This window comes from Macrobrachium nipponense, chromosome 28, assembly GCF_015104395.2.
Source record: "Macrobrachium nipponense isolate FS-2020 chromosome 28, ASM1510439v2, whole genome shotgun sequence".
Lineage (NCBI taxonomy): Eukaryota > Metazoa > Arthropoda > Malacostraca > Decapoda > Palaemonidae > Macrobrachium > Macrobrachium nipponense.
The window spans coordinates 38316376-38333162 of NC_087217.1; the positions used below are offsets into that span (position 1 = coordinate 38316376).

General features: G+C 34.4%; 1 protein-coding gene across 4 annotated transcripts; it reads right to left on the reverse strand.

Moving 5' to 3' along the window:
* Positions 1–6581: 6581 nt before the first annotated feature.
* LOC135201670 (uncharacterized) lies at positions 6582–16074 on the reverse strand. Of its 4 annotated transcripts, none has more exons than XM_064230787.1 (3): positions 15932–16074; positions 10498–10547; positions 6582–9135 (listed from the first exon to the last, which is right to left on the reverse strand). In XM_064230787.1, the coding sequence occupies exon 3, from the start codon at positions 9095–9097 to the stop codon at positions 6962–6964; it is 2136 nt and encodes a 711-aa protein (XP_064086857.1). In that variant the 5' UTR covers positions 9098–9135; positions 10498–10547; positions 15932–16074; the 3' UTR covers positions 6582–6961. The 4 variants fall into 4 exon arrangements, with proteins under 4 accessions (XP_064086857.1, XP_064086858.1, XP_064086854.1 ...); XM_064230788.1 differs by having other exon boundaries at positions 15952–16059; XM_064230784.1 differs by lacking the exon at positions 15932–16074 and adding an exon at positions 13645–13743.
* Between the last annotated feature and the right edge of the window lie 713 nt (positions 16075–16787).

Below are 16787 nucleotides of genomic sequence, written 5' to 3' on the forward strand. Positions count from 1 at the left end.
TATACAGTGAGAATAGAAAAGGCTGAAGGATACTGAAGAAAAGGACATATTAAAACATCAAACGTTGGATGTAACATCCACCTTGATTTTATGGAATAAGTGTTGCATGAAAATAGTGTAATAATAGATAAATGGCAACTCATCCTTTTTAAATGGACTTGAGGGAAATCTGAAGACTGTTGGAATATTAATTTTGAAAAAACCACAATTTTAAAAGACATGTTGAATCCTTTTTGACCTGTTATGACATTTGCCTGAAATAGATAAAAACCAGTTATTGATTTTGTTTCCAGTTTATATCTTCGTTAGTTATGGTGAAGGTTGCATATTTAAACAGCAATGTTTGAAAATGTGCCCATTTGATGTTGTGTCTATTGCAGATCAGGTGTAGTGGAGACTGAACGGTGTGACAGGTGTTCTTACTGGATAATGTTATATTCCCCTTCTAAGTACCATAATTAATTCTTTTACAAGAAAAGATCAAGAGTAGAGGATATATAGCAATTGTGCGTTGATCGGTGATGCAAATGCTCATCTTGGTACTTCAGTAAAGGAGTTGCCAGGCTGATCAGGATTGTCACAGTACTCTTACGCTATCACTGGGCAGTCCTTTCGTTAATGATGGAACACCCCCTAAGTGCCATCAAAATACTTGCAAGTAATAAAATGCATCAAACAATGAAATTTATAACTTTTGTAAATAGAAACAATGATGTTCCATCCTTAGTTAAGAGGAGCTGTTGATGCCACCTTGATGTCTACATCGTTGTAAGGTTAAATGGGAATATAAGACCCCCAGAAAAACAATACAAGTGATATTTCAAGTTGCTTTCAGGAATTAGGGAGACAACTAACAATGATGTTTGTATGGTAGAACTGGATATCCCTAAATTAGGTACTCTGACCAAGGCAAAACAAAGAAATAGTTTGGAAAGATGTAGCTTGAGAGAATCCAATGAATGACGGCCACCTGATGCATGTAATGAGCATAACACCTTGATAATAATTCTGTATCGATATATGTTAACAACTTGGCTACTGTTAACAGTGACATCAAAGAGGCTCATTGTATCATTTGTACAAAAAATTATGAATTTGATGTCAGTGTAATTTTTTATGAACCAGTTAATCTAGAGTGTGTTGTACATAACTTTTATACTAAGAGATAAGCTGAACTTAATAAAACTGAGTGCATATCCTGAGCAAAAATGTGTTTGAGTGCTCATACACTTACAGTTGAAAAAGGTGTTGGAATCGTTGGGGGAGAGGACGACATCTAATGGAGGGGAGGTTGTGTTCCTGTGGACAGGTTCAGGCGGAAGATCATGCAACTGAGAGTTTCCCAATTTCTTTAGAAATTAGTCATATGTTGGGTATTACTGACTATAGAATAGTATGTACTATTGTATAGAGGCGTGAAATGGGTGCGCATTTTGTGATAATTCAAGTTATATTTGAAATGTATGAACTTCATATATCATTTGTATAATCATCAATAAGCATCTACTTTTAGTAACCAGGTCTTAGTTTCGTGTCACCTTGACGGACGACCTAGTCTAGTAGTCAATGGGGTGAAGAAGACGTAAATTACCTCTCACTTTTTTTTTTTTTTTTTTTTTTTTTTTTCTCGGACGCCAGCTCAAGGAGCCAGTCACGAAGCTACTCCACTATTTTGTCATCCGCAATGCCCACTCAAAATTGCTCAATTTCTATGAATAAATAACTTTATTCGGAGTTCAAGTATGTCCTTTCCTCGACATTACAAAAAGTGTATACATGGTACTGGGTGAGTTAAGCAGAATTGTCTCGCTTTTTCAAGAGTTAAGAAATGTGTCTCACAAGTTAGCCCATTTGAGAATCCATACCAGACATCGGCAGAATTTTTCTTAGGAAATATCTTGAGTATTTTGTCGCTTAATATCGAGCATTTCATGAATAGTTTTATTCTGACCTCATTTGGATGCTTCTCATGAATGTCTGCAAATGGCTCCCAGTTATTTTACTCGATTTGTGTGCGTGTTCGTTGTCTGCTATTATGACATTTTTCTTTTTTTCAGTTATCAATTTTTTCTGTTACAGTTCCCGATCTTAATTTTACAACAAAATTGCTTGTAACACAATTATATGCACGGATGACTGTCGGTTTTCTTTATTTTGATGAAGCCTGAAAAATAAGGACTTGGTTTTCTTGTCGATATTTATTGATTTATATCTATTCTGTTTTCTTAATGGCACGGAAAGGCTATTAAGAGATTTAATGTAATCATTATAGGATACTAATTTCATAGAATTTAGCACTAAATTTCTCCAAATAAGTATATTTCCGTATCTACCTTCGGTTTTGGTTTGGTAAAGAAAAAATTTATTTCAGTTGATAATGTACCTGTTATATTTACTAATTGTAATAGCCACGATGCCTCCTTAACTTTTCGAATTCTTTGTTTTTGGCAACTCCTAATCTTTCATGATATAGAGATTCGCGAAGAAGTCCCTCCTTCAGTAACCTTTTATGTAAGGTAACAAAAACTTTTCATGAATAATTAACGGAATTCCTTTTAATTCAATATTAGACAATCAAGCACTAAAAACCAGTTCCTCTGCTGATGTTTTTACCTGTGCTTCTAATGTATTTTATTGGATAATGATTGAATATCTAATAAGACAATGATCAACTTTTGTTTGTTTGACTTCCAGATCATCCCGGATATCTCAGTGAATTTCAGTTATCCTAAACTTGAGCGAAGAGGCAGGATGTGGTTTTCCTTATCAGTCTTCGTCTCTACCCACATAGTTTTTCTTTTGCTGAAAATTACAGGGATCCCAAACTGTAGATAAGTGGTTCTTAACCTGGGGGGCGGTCAGCAATTTCCAAGGGAGGCGCCAGCCCTAGCGAAAAATGAAATGAAAATTCCATAATTAAATTCGTTATTTTCTTAACAAGAGCGAGGAACTAATATTCAGAAGTTTATGAAAAAAATGCAAAAGTATCGCCTTATAACGTTACTTTCCTAGAGATAGGCTCGTTGGGCTTCTCGTGTTTTGTAATTATTGACCTCGCTTCCTATCCCTAGAAACTCCTTCTCTTTCTCATTTTTTCTTTTTTATTTTCCTTTAAATCTGGGAGGGAATTTAACTCATAGATGTAAGGGGCGAGTGAAAGAAAGGACCAACTCTTAGAGGGGCGTGGTAATAAAAAGGTCAAGAACCAATGCTTTAGATCATTCAAAATGATTGTCCATACCGTGCACGCCTTTTTGGCTCCGAAAAACGGCGAAGCAAGAAAGCATATTTCCAGGACCGAACATTCTTCATAAAATCCTCTCATTTGACAAAGATGAGTTTCAAATGTCTATATATACATATATAGGTATACCTATATATATGTATAAATAGATAAATATATACTATATATATATATATATATAGACATTTTTCAAATTTCTATATATACATATACAGGTATATCTATATATATATATATATATATATATATATATATATATGTGTGTGTGTGTGTGTGTGTGTGTGTGTGTGTGTGTATAAGCGAATCCCTCAGGAAAATGATAGTGAGAAATCCAAGCGCTTTCGTCTTTACTAAGACATTGTGAAGGAGCTAATGAAATACAATTGGAGAGAAAGGTCTCAGGTACACAACAAGATCAAGAATACCAGATGGTTAATTGTCAAAAAGGTAAAAGTTAAAAGAGATAATCCAGGATTATCGGATATCACACAGTCACAAACCTAAACAGATTTGACCCTAACCGAAATTACAAAGTATCTTTACAGTCCAAAACATGTAAAAAATTTAATATATTAATTTTGTTGCTTATATTTATCTACAACTTTTTTCATTATGAAAGCATCAAGTTTAAATAAACCAAGACTTGAATTTAGAACATTTCTATTATTTGACTTGATGAAACAAGATTCAATTATATTCCTTTTAACATGGGATTAAGGCTATTGCTTGACTTCAGTTAATAGGATGGTCTAAATCTCTCATATGTACGAATAATGCATTCGATATTTGCCCAGTTCTCACAGAATATTGATGCTGTTTGAGACGTTGTGAAAGAGATTTACCGGTGTGTCCGTAATAGACTTTATCACACTTTTTGCAAGGAATTTTATATATGCAGCCTAGAAGATCTTTAGGAGAATTTTTGATTATTAAACTCTTGACATTATATATACATTTATGTTAAAAAGCTTTAAAATTTTAGGAATATCTATAAACCTTTCATCATAGGGTAATTTAAGAATGTTATGCTTACTAAATTCAAGTTTGTCATTAGTTGAATAAAATGTTTTTATAGCTCTTTTCCATGCCACATCTACAAAAGTCCTTGGGTATTTAAGTTTCAATGCAATATCATAAATAGTTTTAATTTCAGCGTCAATAAACTGCGGGCTACAGACACGTAAAGCCCTTAGGAACATCCCAGAAAAAACAGAGAATTTAATATTTTGATGGTGATTGGAGTAGTAATGAACAAAAGAGGCAATGTTAGTTGATTTTCGAAAGACTGAAAAGGTGAAATTTCTATCATTTCTATGGACAGTTACATCAAGAAAATTCAAATTACAATTTCTTTCTTCCTCTACAGTAAATTTTATAGAAGGGACTAAATTATTGAGATTATTAAGGAATTCCTGGAGATTTTCGTGAACTGGCCAAATACAGAAGATATCATCCACATATCTAAACCAAATAACTTTTTGGGGCAAAATTCTTGGTAAGAGTTTTGTCTCAAAAAATTCCATGTAAATATTGCTAAGGACAGGAGATAAGGGATTACCCATAGCCATGCCAAACTTTTGTACAAAAAATTCCCCATTTAAAACAAAATTTACTATCTTTGTTACATAACCTTATGAGACTAATGAGGTTTGCTACACTTAAGGGAATGCCATGACGTTCTAATTCATCCTACAAATATTCAAGTAAGTCATCTACAGGCACTTTTGTAAATAAAGAGACAACATCAAAACTAACCATATTAAAATCAAAATTCAAATTTAAACTATTCAATTTGTTTATAGAATCAACATTGTTTTTAACAATCGTGTTAGAAATGTTTCCTACCAAAGGAGTAAGAATTTTTACAATCCATTTAGATAAATTATACGTAACTGAGCCCACTGAACTAATGATTGGTCTGATAAGGTTATTGATTTTATGTGTCTTGACTAAACCATACATATAAGGTAGGGAGGCGCATTGCGGTGTAAACTGTTTCATTTAATGGTCCAAGCCCTTCAAAATGGATTTAATTTGTTTATTAAAATGGGAGTTCACTGTCTGTGTAGGGTCAGACCTCAGTTCATACACAAATAGACATTAACTAGAGCATCTAAGTGAAAGCACATTTCATTATTGCCAACGCTGATTACAAATTACAAAATGAGCACCATCCCTCACTACACGAAATTATTTCAACTTTTTTAGATCCAAAAACTGAGATCGGCTGAAGAGGATGGGCGCGCTGTTGTACAAAATTTATTTACATAATTACATTATTACAATTAAATCGCGCTAATTAGTTTATTAATTAACAGGAGAGATGAAGGGAGGGGTTGGATGGGAGCGCTAACACAAAACACTGGAAACCGGGTACTGCGACCACGCTTGATTTCAATATGGCCGAAGAAGCAGCGTGGCGTAATAAGCAATAACACCCAATAAATTGCCTTAAATTCTTTTTCAGTAAATATCAACAGAAGGCTTTCACTATTGAATATTCAGATCGTTTCAAACTTTACTTACAACTTGAAAAAAAGAAAAAGAAAATTGGACGCTCGATTAGCTTAAGCATGACATGGAAATCACTGAGAACCTCAGTCATAAAACGAGACTACTTGTCCATGAAAGTCTATTGTAACATTTGATACTTTTATTAGGTTTGGGTAGCAAAATGCCATCGTGAGCAGGCCCTGAGATCAGATTTGATGGATTCAGAATTCTAGGCTGCAAGTTATCACGCTGATAACATTTGCAAAGCAAAATTACATCAGCAAAAAAAACACTAATTAAACTGTTATTTTCAAAATTATTAAGCGTTGCTATAGAATTTTAATTGTTTTTAAGTTCAATGTTGTCAAGGCATTACGCTTTAAGATTCGAAACCTGTGTGTAAGATCAAGATCTTGAGGACTTGGAAAATACGTCATATTTCAGAATCATTAGTGCACATATTCGCTGAATACCCATACCAGGGTTCGTGCCGAAATCATCGACTTGAACATCCGAAGATAGTGACGGTAATTAAGATAAACAATTTCATCATTATTATTATCATATTCATGAGATGAACCCTATTCATGGGGAACAAGCCCGCAGTGGCCAATGACTTGAAATTCCAGCTTCCAAAGAATATGGTGTTCATTAGGAAGCAAGAGTAGAAAAAGGGAAATACGAAAAGAAGAGCTCTCATTTATCAAAAAGAAAAAATAAATGAATAAATTAATAAACAGATGAAACTGTGTTAAAATGCAACGAGAAAAACATAACTCCGAGGGGAAAAAACCGGCCCAATTCCCAAGACTTGAGGTCCTAAAGATGCTTGAAAACACAAGTGTCCTGATTTGAGATTTATTGATGTGGATACATAGAATACCTTGCACTATATACACTTGCGTTCGGCGTTAGATATTTATCGAGTATCACTGCTGAATTGATCATTCGAAATCAGTAATCTTACCAGAATTCAAAAGAAGAAATCAATATATTTAGAAAAAAGTATTGTAATTTCATGCAGCAACAACTGATCGTAGAATCAAATACGTTGCTTCTTATTAGTCAAAACCGATAATGTTAGCTACAATATTTCCAGTATTTATTTGGTAATCATAACCAGGTGGGACCAAAAACTACCTCAGCAAAATATCAAAAGCATTCTTTGACGTTACTTTTCTCAAGAACCTTTTTACTAACCATTCATGAACTTTCAGTGCTTCATTAAACTACACTTTCCGGACTGCATTTATGCATCCAAATTGCATTAGTCATAGATATTTTTGCCTCTTTCAACGGGCAAAATTTCATAAGGCGCAGCAATGGTGGGGGTTGCTCAACAGTAGTAGTCAGATTTCCAACAGTTGAACCATCAATTAAAACATATCTGTGAAAGAATATGTTATCCATCTCTCTGATTGACTCGTCCTCTCTGAACGACAACTCATGCCACCGAGGTTTGTCGGGGTTTGCCGAGTAACTGATCACTTCGGTGAAGTGGCAGTAACTAATGTAGATTTTAACCAGAGTCTCTCCTTCGAAAGGCAGAAAATAAGCAGGACGATTCCACCCTACCGGTTCATCTAATGTCTGACATTTAGAGGCCATATAACCATTAAGATAGTTGACCAAGTTGACCCCTATTTTAATCTTATTTCCAAAAATATAAATAAATTCTGCAGAAGTATGAACATTCGCAGATAGCGTTTTCTCAGACTTGCCATTAGGTCTGAAGCTTATTGCTGTTTGCTGAGTCCCATCTCTTGCATTTTCTTTTCTTATTTCAATATGGAAATAATTAGAGAGTGGTATATGAGGTTTCACTAAGCACGTCCAATGATCGTCCTTTGGCTGAATCATTTGAGACCATATCTCTTCAGAAATCGGGTCTCTGTGATGGCATTTGCCACTGAAGATGGACACGTGCGTCTCTTGGTCCTTAGCAGTTGCCTCGAAGCAAACAAGGTGATTTCTATATTTATCCGTGATGGCCACTCTGAAACTATCATTGACAGAGATACCAGAAATGCTGATCACAGAAGGGATTTTCGTGAATGCCGAAGGGGAATCAGAGGGTTCCTCTGGACTGATCCAATAAGAACAGTCTTGAGCAGCAGCATCTGGATCGACTAATGAAAGTGGAATCGACTGAATTGTTTCAGAGGCATTTGATGATAGATTTTCACACGTGACTGATTCATTGGGCTTCAAAGATGTTAAGTCATACGTTCCATTAGATGTCTGGCTTTCGTTTGTCATATCTGACATTTCACACTTGTTTGTCCATATTGCATTAGTCATTGAAACTTTAGCCTCTTTTAAAGGACAGACTCTCATAAGGCGAAGAAGGAGGGGTGGATAATTAGTGGTAGTGGTTATGTTACCTATTATCTTATCATCAACCAAGATATTTCTGTAGAAGAAGATATGTTCTTGAGATTCTATTAATGGATTCTCACTAAAAGAAAGTTTACGCCATTGGTGCCTTTGTGGATTTACAGAATAACTCAAAACCTCAGTAAAATGACAATAGCTGATGTAAATTTTCACTTCTTTTGTTCCACTATCAGGCAGAAAATAAGCAGCTTCACTCCATTTTACTGGTTCATCTAGAGTTTGGCATTTAGAGGCAGTATAGCCACTCTGAAAATAGACCATGTTAACCCCTGTTTTAATTCTTGTTGCAAAAATGTAAATGAATTCTGCTGAAGAACTAACAGTTACAGAAATAGCCTTTTCCAAATCACTATTGGGTGAGAAACTTACGATAAGCGATTCATTATTACACCCTGCTTCTTTGGCACTAACTTCTATATGAAAATAATCAGACACAGAAAGTACGGGTTTCACTAGACAGGGCCAGTAACCACTTTGTGACCTGGATAGATCTGGCCAGAATCCTTGAAATATTGGTTCTGTTTCATCGCATTTCCCAATGAAAAGAGATACATGTGACTCTGGATATTGCGCATGTGCTTTAAAACAAGTCAGTTGCTCTCCGTACTTATCCACAATAGCCAAACTAAAACTCTCATTGAGAGCGAGGTTAGAGACACTTATCACTGCTGGAAGCTTTGTAATGGCAGAAGGGTATTCTGAGTCATCTGTTGGGTTGATCCAGGTAGTGCAGTCTTCGGCAATATGTTCTGAGGTAATAACGAGACTGTCACTAGGGGAGGCTGTTGATGTTTCTTGAGTGTCAGTGAACCGGTTACTTGTTGCTGAAAAAGATGGCAGCAAAGAGCTTTCAGTGACCAGTACTGATGGATTTGTTTGATGAGAAGGATCTAAGGGTGCATCTCTTTGAAGGGCAATGCTACCGAGTGCAACACAAAGTAAAGTAAACAGTCCAAGAGCCATCGTCCCTACAGGAATTCTGTTGCTTCTTACACCAGAGCCTGCGATTAAGAAATAATTATTAGCATTACATTATGCGCTTAGGTTGCATTCGGTTGGATTTAACAAAAAAGTTTTTTCACCACAACGACAATGTTCGATTTTAACAATGATTTTGATCTCTGCTACTGATTTGCTTTCTATATATTGACGCAATCTTTTTCCTTATGTTTTCATACATACACACACACACACACACACACATATATATATATATATATATATATATATATATATATATATATATATGTGTGTGTGTGTGTGTGTACACACACACACACACACACACATATATATATATATATATATATATATATATATATATATATATTGTGTGTGTGTGTGTGTGTGTGTACGTATAAACATATATATTTAGTATATATATATATATATATATATATATATATATATATATATATATATATGGATATGCTAAATATAATCAGTATATATACGGATATGTATATACTATACATATATATATATATATTATATATATATATATATATATATATATAGAATAATTTGATCACGAAGTATATAAAACGTGATGCTATGTAATTATAAATAAAGGTAATGCCATGAAGGAAAATTGAAGGTGAGTGAGCCAAGAACTTTCGGTCTAACACGACCCTTTACATAGGCACAACTGATCATACAGAGCATTTTTTTAAATTTCATGTTAACTAATACAAAATGCATTGTTTTTGATTAAAATTTGCCTTGATAAGGCACAGTGCTAAATCCTTAATCTATTTTTTCGGTGTGTTAACAAGTCGCATACGCCTCCTTGTTTTTCAGAATGTATTGTTTTCTGGACGAATCATCTGCTGACCACGTGTGTGTCCCTCCAAGGTGTGGCTGCCTAAAATCTTTAATCTTGCCCCCAGGCGTTTTTTCGTTTCTGTAGAGTGAATTGGACCTTATGCTAATCTTGTAATGTCAATTTGGATATTTAGCCTACTTGTACTATGTTTTTGCTCTGTATGATCAGTTGTGCCTAAGTAAAGGGTCGTGTTAGACCGAACGTTCTTGGCTTTCTCGCCTTTCAATTTTCCTTCGTGGCATCACCTTTATTTGTATATTATAATATATATATATATATATATATATATATATATATATATATATATATATGAGATTGTAGTCCACAGGGCAAAAGAGAAGCAGAAATTCCTTTTAGCTTAACAGTTTCGAGCAAGCTATATTTTATAAGTCCTGCAACTTATCAATAACTGCGCCTGTATGCACTGATAATGTGGAGCAATTCGCATCATTGTCAATACTTTTATTTGTACATTTATATGAATGTTAAAATGCTTGTGTTCAACAAGGTTATATCAGTATGAGAAGAAGCTGCTCACTTGAATATGTAATCCTCTGAACCAATCAGCATATGCCATCAGCGGTAAGCCTGAAAGAAAACAAAATGAACAGGATTTATTGAGACCAGATTGTCAATAATTTCAAGGTTCAACAGGACTTCTTAATAGGAAGTGAATTCCAATTAACATCTTCAGATGTCATTCGCTACAGAAAGCAAGTCAGAATCACTCTGCTGTAAGCATGATCAATTAAATCAACATTATGGGAAAATTCCTGAATCATTTACTTAAAAACTGCACGGTTATGAAATCATCGGTTTTTTCTGCTTGTTTAAGGTATGTTCACATTGACTGAAGCTAAATATTTAACGAGATATTATTATTTCCTCGCTACTCTGACCAAGGATGTATTTTCAAAAATATTTTCATACATAAGAATTAGTTATTTGCGACATAAACACATATTAGAAAACTGTTCTGCGACTATTTATAATGATAAAAGTCGCAGAACAACTTTCTAACATTCTCTCTTGCATCTGATTAATATAAGGCCATGGAGGAAGAGGCAATTTCCATGGAAATTGAGGTGAATCGTCCTGATAGACATCATGCGGTTTCTAAGCTTACTTGTCAAAACCTGCGGACGATTTGAAACAATGTATTTCATAAATATCACTTTCTTCTACTAAGAATTTCGGGTACTGCAAAATTTTAACAGACACACTGACAAAGAAAATACTTATTCATACGTGATTTAATCTTATCATTTTCTTCACCAAACGAGAGAAAAAAAAAACTTCACAAGTTAAAATTAGCCAATGAAGAAGAATGAAAATAGCATGACATGATTCTTCTCTACTGCAAGAGTAACATTCACTCCTAGACAGTGAAAGAAAAACCTCGGCCATAGACAACTTGTATCTGGATAAGATGAATGGTTTTGACTAATCCATTGTGTGAATAATCTTGTACCAGCTTAAACAGTATATCGGTTGTTTTCATACTACAAGATAATATTCATGTTATAATCTTGTTCGATATATTTGCCAGTGTATCACTAATCTCTTTTATAACAATAGGTTTGATATTGGAATGGCAAGTTCTATCGTTCTTTATTATGTAATATAACATTAATATCAAAGACATTGAACGAGCATGATAAATTGGTATCCTCTTTACTTCATTACTCTCTTTGCCATACATGTACAAAACAGTAAAAGCATAAAAGCTAAAACCCCATGAGACTTAATGTCAGCTCTGTAGGACCTAGCATTTGAGAAACTCTCTGAATGGCGCGCCAAACCCTTATCACCACTGATATGAACAACATCAAATTCCAATACAGGAACTGTGTGAATCTACTGAAAAGCTAAAAGACTCTTCCAGTAGCTAGTGATGATGTAGGCTTCCTTTTTACCCAAGACTATTAATGACGCCCTCTTTCCCCATAGATGGAAAATAGCGGCACTGAAAAGGCAGCGTCATTAAAACTGAAATGTCATGTTCCAAAGGGAATCCTACCGACGATCATTGTAGGATGGCCTTAAGAAATCCGTTATCACCAGTCTATGCATACAATGTCTACAAAGAAATTCACAGAAATAACATCTGGGTGATATGATTCTGATGTATGGGAAATATTTATCTATCATCTTTACAGACTTTGACGTACATACATCTCATTTTACGTAGAGCAGGTAAAAGCTTCCACCTTTGAGAGTCGCCCTAGAATAGCAGACGAATTACGTCTACAATTCATAGCCGTAAAAGTTGCTATATTATGCAGCTGTCTTCTACTGGTTCATATTATGCAGGACAGTGTTCAAATCAGAGTTTTTTTCAGCGTTCTTTAGGACTGGGGAATTACTAACCGAGAATATTTAGAACAGGAATTTACAGAAATCATGAAACATACGTAGAACAAACAAACAAAAAACTTAGCACATTGTTTCTATGCCTTGCATATCTTTGTGTTTTTTAAACTATATCGAACATAGTAAAGGTCTGTGATGCCATTTGGGTATACACATTAAAACTTCCACAAAAAAAGTATTGTTACAATCAGGTCTGGAGCTACGTGAAAGCTTTCTGTCCCCTTGAGTTAGAGCCGGCTGTTCACAGAGCCAAAATTTAACTGTAACTAGGAATGTTTATAAAAACAAAGCAAATATTTTGTATTTGGGTACGATAGTTAAATAAATTCACCATGAAATTGCACTTTATGCTGAAGTCTTGTAACTTTTATCTGTAATCTGGGCCGCTCAGATAGAGCAAGAATCTTCGATCCTTTTGGTATCCGTCATTCATAATGTCTGAGCGTGCTTTGACTTAAACCCGACCAGAGGGCCTGGTTGTTTGCGCACTGCCAACATTTCATGAAAAAAGATCTTAGAGAGAGAGGGAGTGTGGAGGGGAACGATAAACCAAAGAACTCGAGTCTTTCGTAGCCACGACTGTAATGCAGTGCTTGAGAAGCAGTGAGGCGGAGTCTAATAATGCAGAGATACGAAGAGAAAGAGACAGGAAGAAAGGAGGAACAAATAAAATGAACTTTCTTGACGTTATCTTTCAGTACCGGAGAAAACGAAAGAAAGCAAGAAGAGGCAGCATAAAGAGAAACTGTCACAATTCAGAGTCATTAAATGATGTCAACAGACTTGAGTTACGGACTCACCGCGACTAACGTTCGAGTGAGAACAAACTAAAACTTCAAGATACAAAACTAAAAGAGAGCATTGTAAATAAAAGGTCCAAGAATATAGAAAGGCAGGATTCAAAAGCTATGGCAAAGACTAAAGTGCGGAAAAAATTTTTCAAAAGGCGTAAGGCAAGTCAGTGTTGCAAGAGATAAATGAAATCCAAATAGCGGTTCACATGGCATATGGAGCGTCGTTAACCACCCCTAAAAAGGTCGCTTAAGGTATTTTGCATTTCAATTCTCAACTGATCAATAACGCTACAAACTACATGTAGTGACCAACATCTAAATGCAATACATTCAAAAGCATGAACTCTTTCTCTCTCTCAAAATCAAATACTCGTGTTCGTATACGTAGTAAAGTATACTGAAGTAAACTAAATCACTTTACCATAAATTAATTTATGTAAAAAAAAAAATCTCATTTTCCGTCATTTGGTAACTATGGAACCAGAGTTAACAGTGGTGAACATCACAGCACTTCTTACTAAAACTTCACTTCCAACAGAACTTCACTCTCGTCGTCCTGACGGCCACACATTCAACCCCCAACTGAGTTGGTCAAGTGCACCGATTGTCCTGACCGCGGTTTTCGGTGGGGTGATGCCTGTTGATCGCACCCGCTTCCAAGATGCTTCAATTCTATATTCAATTCAAGAGGCTCGTAACATTAGATATTGCTTGTCTTTTAACATCGCCTAATGTCTCACTTCTACGCGACAGTCAGTCATTATCAAACCTGATTATTTTTTGTTTGTTTTGTTTGTATGGTGTTTTTACGTTGCATGGAACCAGTGGTTATTCAGCAACGGGAACGTCTTTACGTGACTTCCGAACCACGTCGAGAGTGAACCTCTATCACCAGAAATACACATCTCTAAACCTCAAGGGAATGCCCGAGAATCGACCTCGCGGCCACCTAGGTGGAAGGTCAAGACCATATTGATCACGCCACTGAGGCGCTCTGATTATTTTTTGAAGCCGGTTCTCTACTTTTTTAGTTTCTCTTGTTTATATATATATATATATATATATATATATATATATATATATATATATATATATGTGTGTGTGTGTGTGTGTGTGTGTGTGTGTGTGTGTGTGTGAATATATAAGCTTATATACAAATATAAAATCGCTTTCAATGTCTTATGAAATACCCTTAATCGCATCTTTCCTGTGTTTTATTTTCCACTGACCTTCTCTCACACCCCAATTTCTCACAGTTCTCTTCCACAAGGTCCCATCAGACAGAGTTGTGCAAAAAAGGTTATTTCCATATCATTATCTCATCTACATATAACTCATTTTTAATTATTGCCTGTCATCTCACTAATAATATCCTTCTCCAAGTTTTATTTACAAATCAATGAAATTTTACTTATGAAAAAAAATATATTTACACACACACACACACACACACACATATATATATTATATATATATATATATATATATATATATATATATATATATATTATACATATATATATGTGTGTGTGTGTGTGTGTGTGTGTGTGTATTAATTATGCAATCTATCCAGGTCCTTGTCGGAATGGTTAACCTATTATGCATATAATCTAATTTTTCATGTTAATCCCTTTTCTCCATTGCTGAAAAGATACTTTAAGTTATTCAATTTTCATTAACGAGAAACTGCAATTATACCAATTAATGTCTTCCGGAATAATTATAAATTCACATAAAATAGACCAAAACGTCCTGAATTTTCCTAGCAATATTCTACATGACCGAATGGTCATGAAAACTACTGTGCCATCGATAGCTTATCTCCCTTTCCTTCATATTTAGAGTCCATGTGTTCTGCTCTCTCTTTCTCTCTCTGAAGTCTAAAAGAAAACAATTATCGTTCATGGTGCTGCTTAGATAACGCGGGTCACCAGTTCACACGTACTTGCAGTTGGGTTTTCACTACAGTACAGAGCAAATGATTGTTGACCATACTATAAGTATTCGCTCTTCCAGAGAAAAATAGGCATTTTACCTATACAATATAACACAAAAACACTGAAATGCATACATGCCACTGTACATCTTTATATATATATATATATATATTATATATATATATATAGATATATATATATATATATATATATACATATATATATATATATATATATACATATATAATATTAATATATATATTATAAATAATTAATATTATATATATATATATATATATAATATACATATATATAGTATTATATATATATATATATACATAATATATAATATATATATATATATTATATACCATATATATTTTATAATATATATGATATATATATATATATATATATATATATATATATACATATATATATATATATATATATAATATACATATACAATATATATATATATATATCTTATAAATATATACATACATATGTATGTTTATTTATATATATATATAAATATATATATTATCATATACATAGATAGATAGATAGAAGGATAGATAGATAGATTTATGTTTACATATACAGTACATATATATACTTATATCTGACAATAAATATAGCAGAATAAAAGAAGAATGTAATGAGCGTTTATACGTAATTGAACCGAGGTGTCATATTTCTCAAATTTCAGTGTCAAAATGCATGTAAAACTCTGGTGTCACCCAAAGTTTTTGTCAAGCACAATTACCTCAAGGGAGAGAGAGAGAGAGGAGGGGGGGCGGGTGTTTGGGTCGAGTGAAGTATGATATAGGAGAGAAAGCCCAATGATTACTGATTTCATCGATACCTGCAAGATCGATCACTCACGATGCGCCAAACGCGAGATTTGTTGGGCGTCAGTCAAATTATTCCAGCAATTCTGTTTTAAAATGGAAGCGAGGGTGTGGTGAACGACTGCCTCTGTTAAACAAAGCCTCTTCTACGTGACCACTTCCCAACTGACGCGTCTGAGGCTCTGAGCCAGGTACCGGCGAATTCAGGCAAACTGAATTGAGTGGCTCGGTAACGGGAACACCCCTTACACCTTACCCAACGTCTGCCCCTCAATAAGGTTTTTGACGCCAGCAAGATGCATCGTTATTTTGTCCCTCGTCTTCATGGGCTTGATGCCTTTTCTGTACATAAGGGTTTTCGGTATCTGGGATTATTTCCATTTTCTCTATCTTTCTAATTAAACAACTTAACACGTTTGTCGGTTTAAATGGCCTTGAATTTTCATTTAAATTAAAGCTTTTGTTTTAAAGATTTTTATTATAATGCTTCACGCTTTCATTCATTTTAAGATGTGTTTATATTTGTTTTTAAAATGATTTCACCATTGCTGTCATAGATGTTTCCAGGACAGATGTGCTCTGGTGTTGAACTGCGAGCCTCCTCGACATGGTGCTCTCTCTCTTGTCTATGGAGTCTTGAGCTCAGGATTCTGAGTAATGTTGTCGTTGGAAAACCTCAGTAGCATAATATCTTTGACACCTCAGTGATCTCTCCCCATGATTAGAAACTATCATATCGCTTTTCTTTCATTTTCTCGTGAAATCGACACACTTAAACTCGGTAACACAGAAACACACACACACACACACACACACACACACACACACATATATATATATATTTTATATATATATATATATATATATATA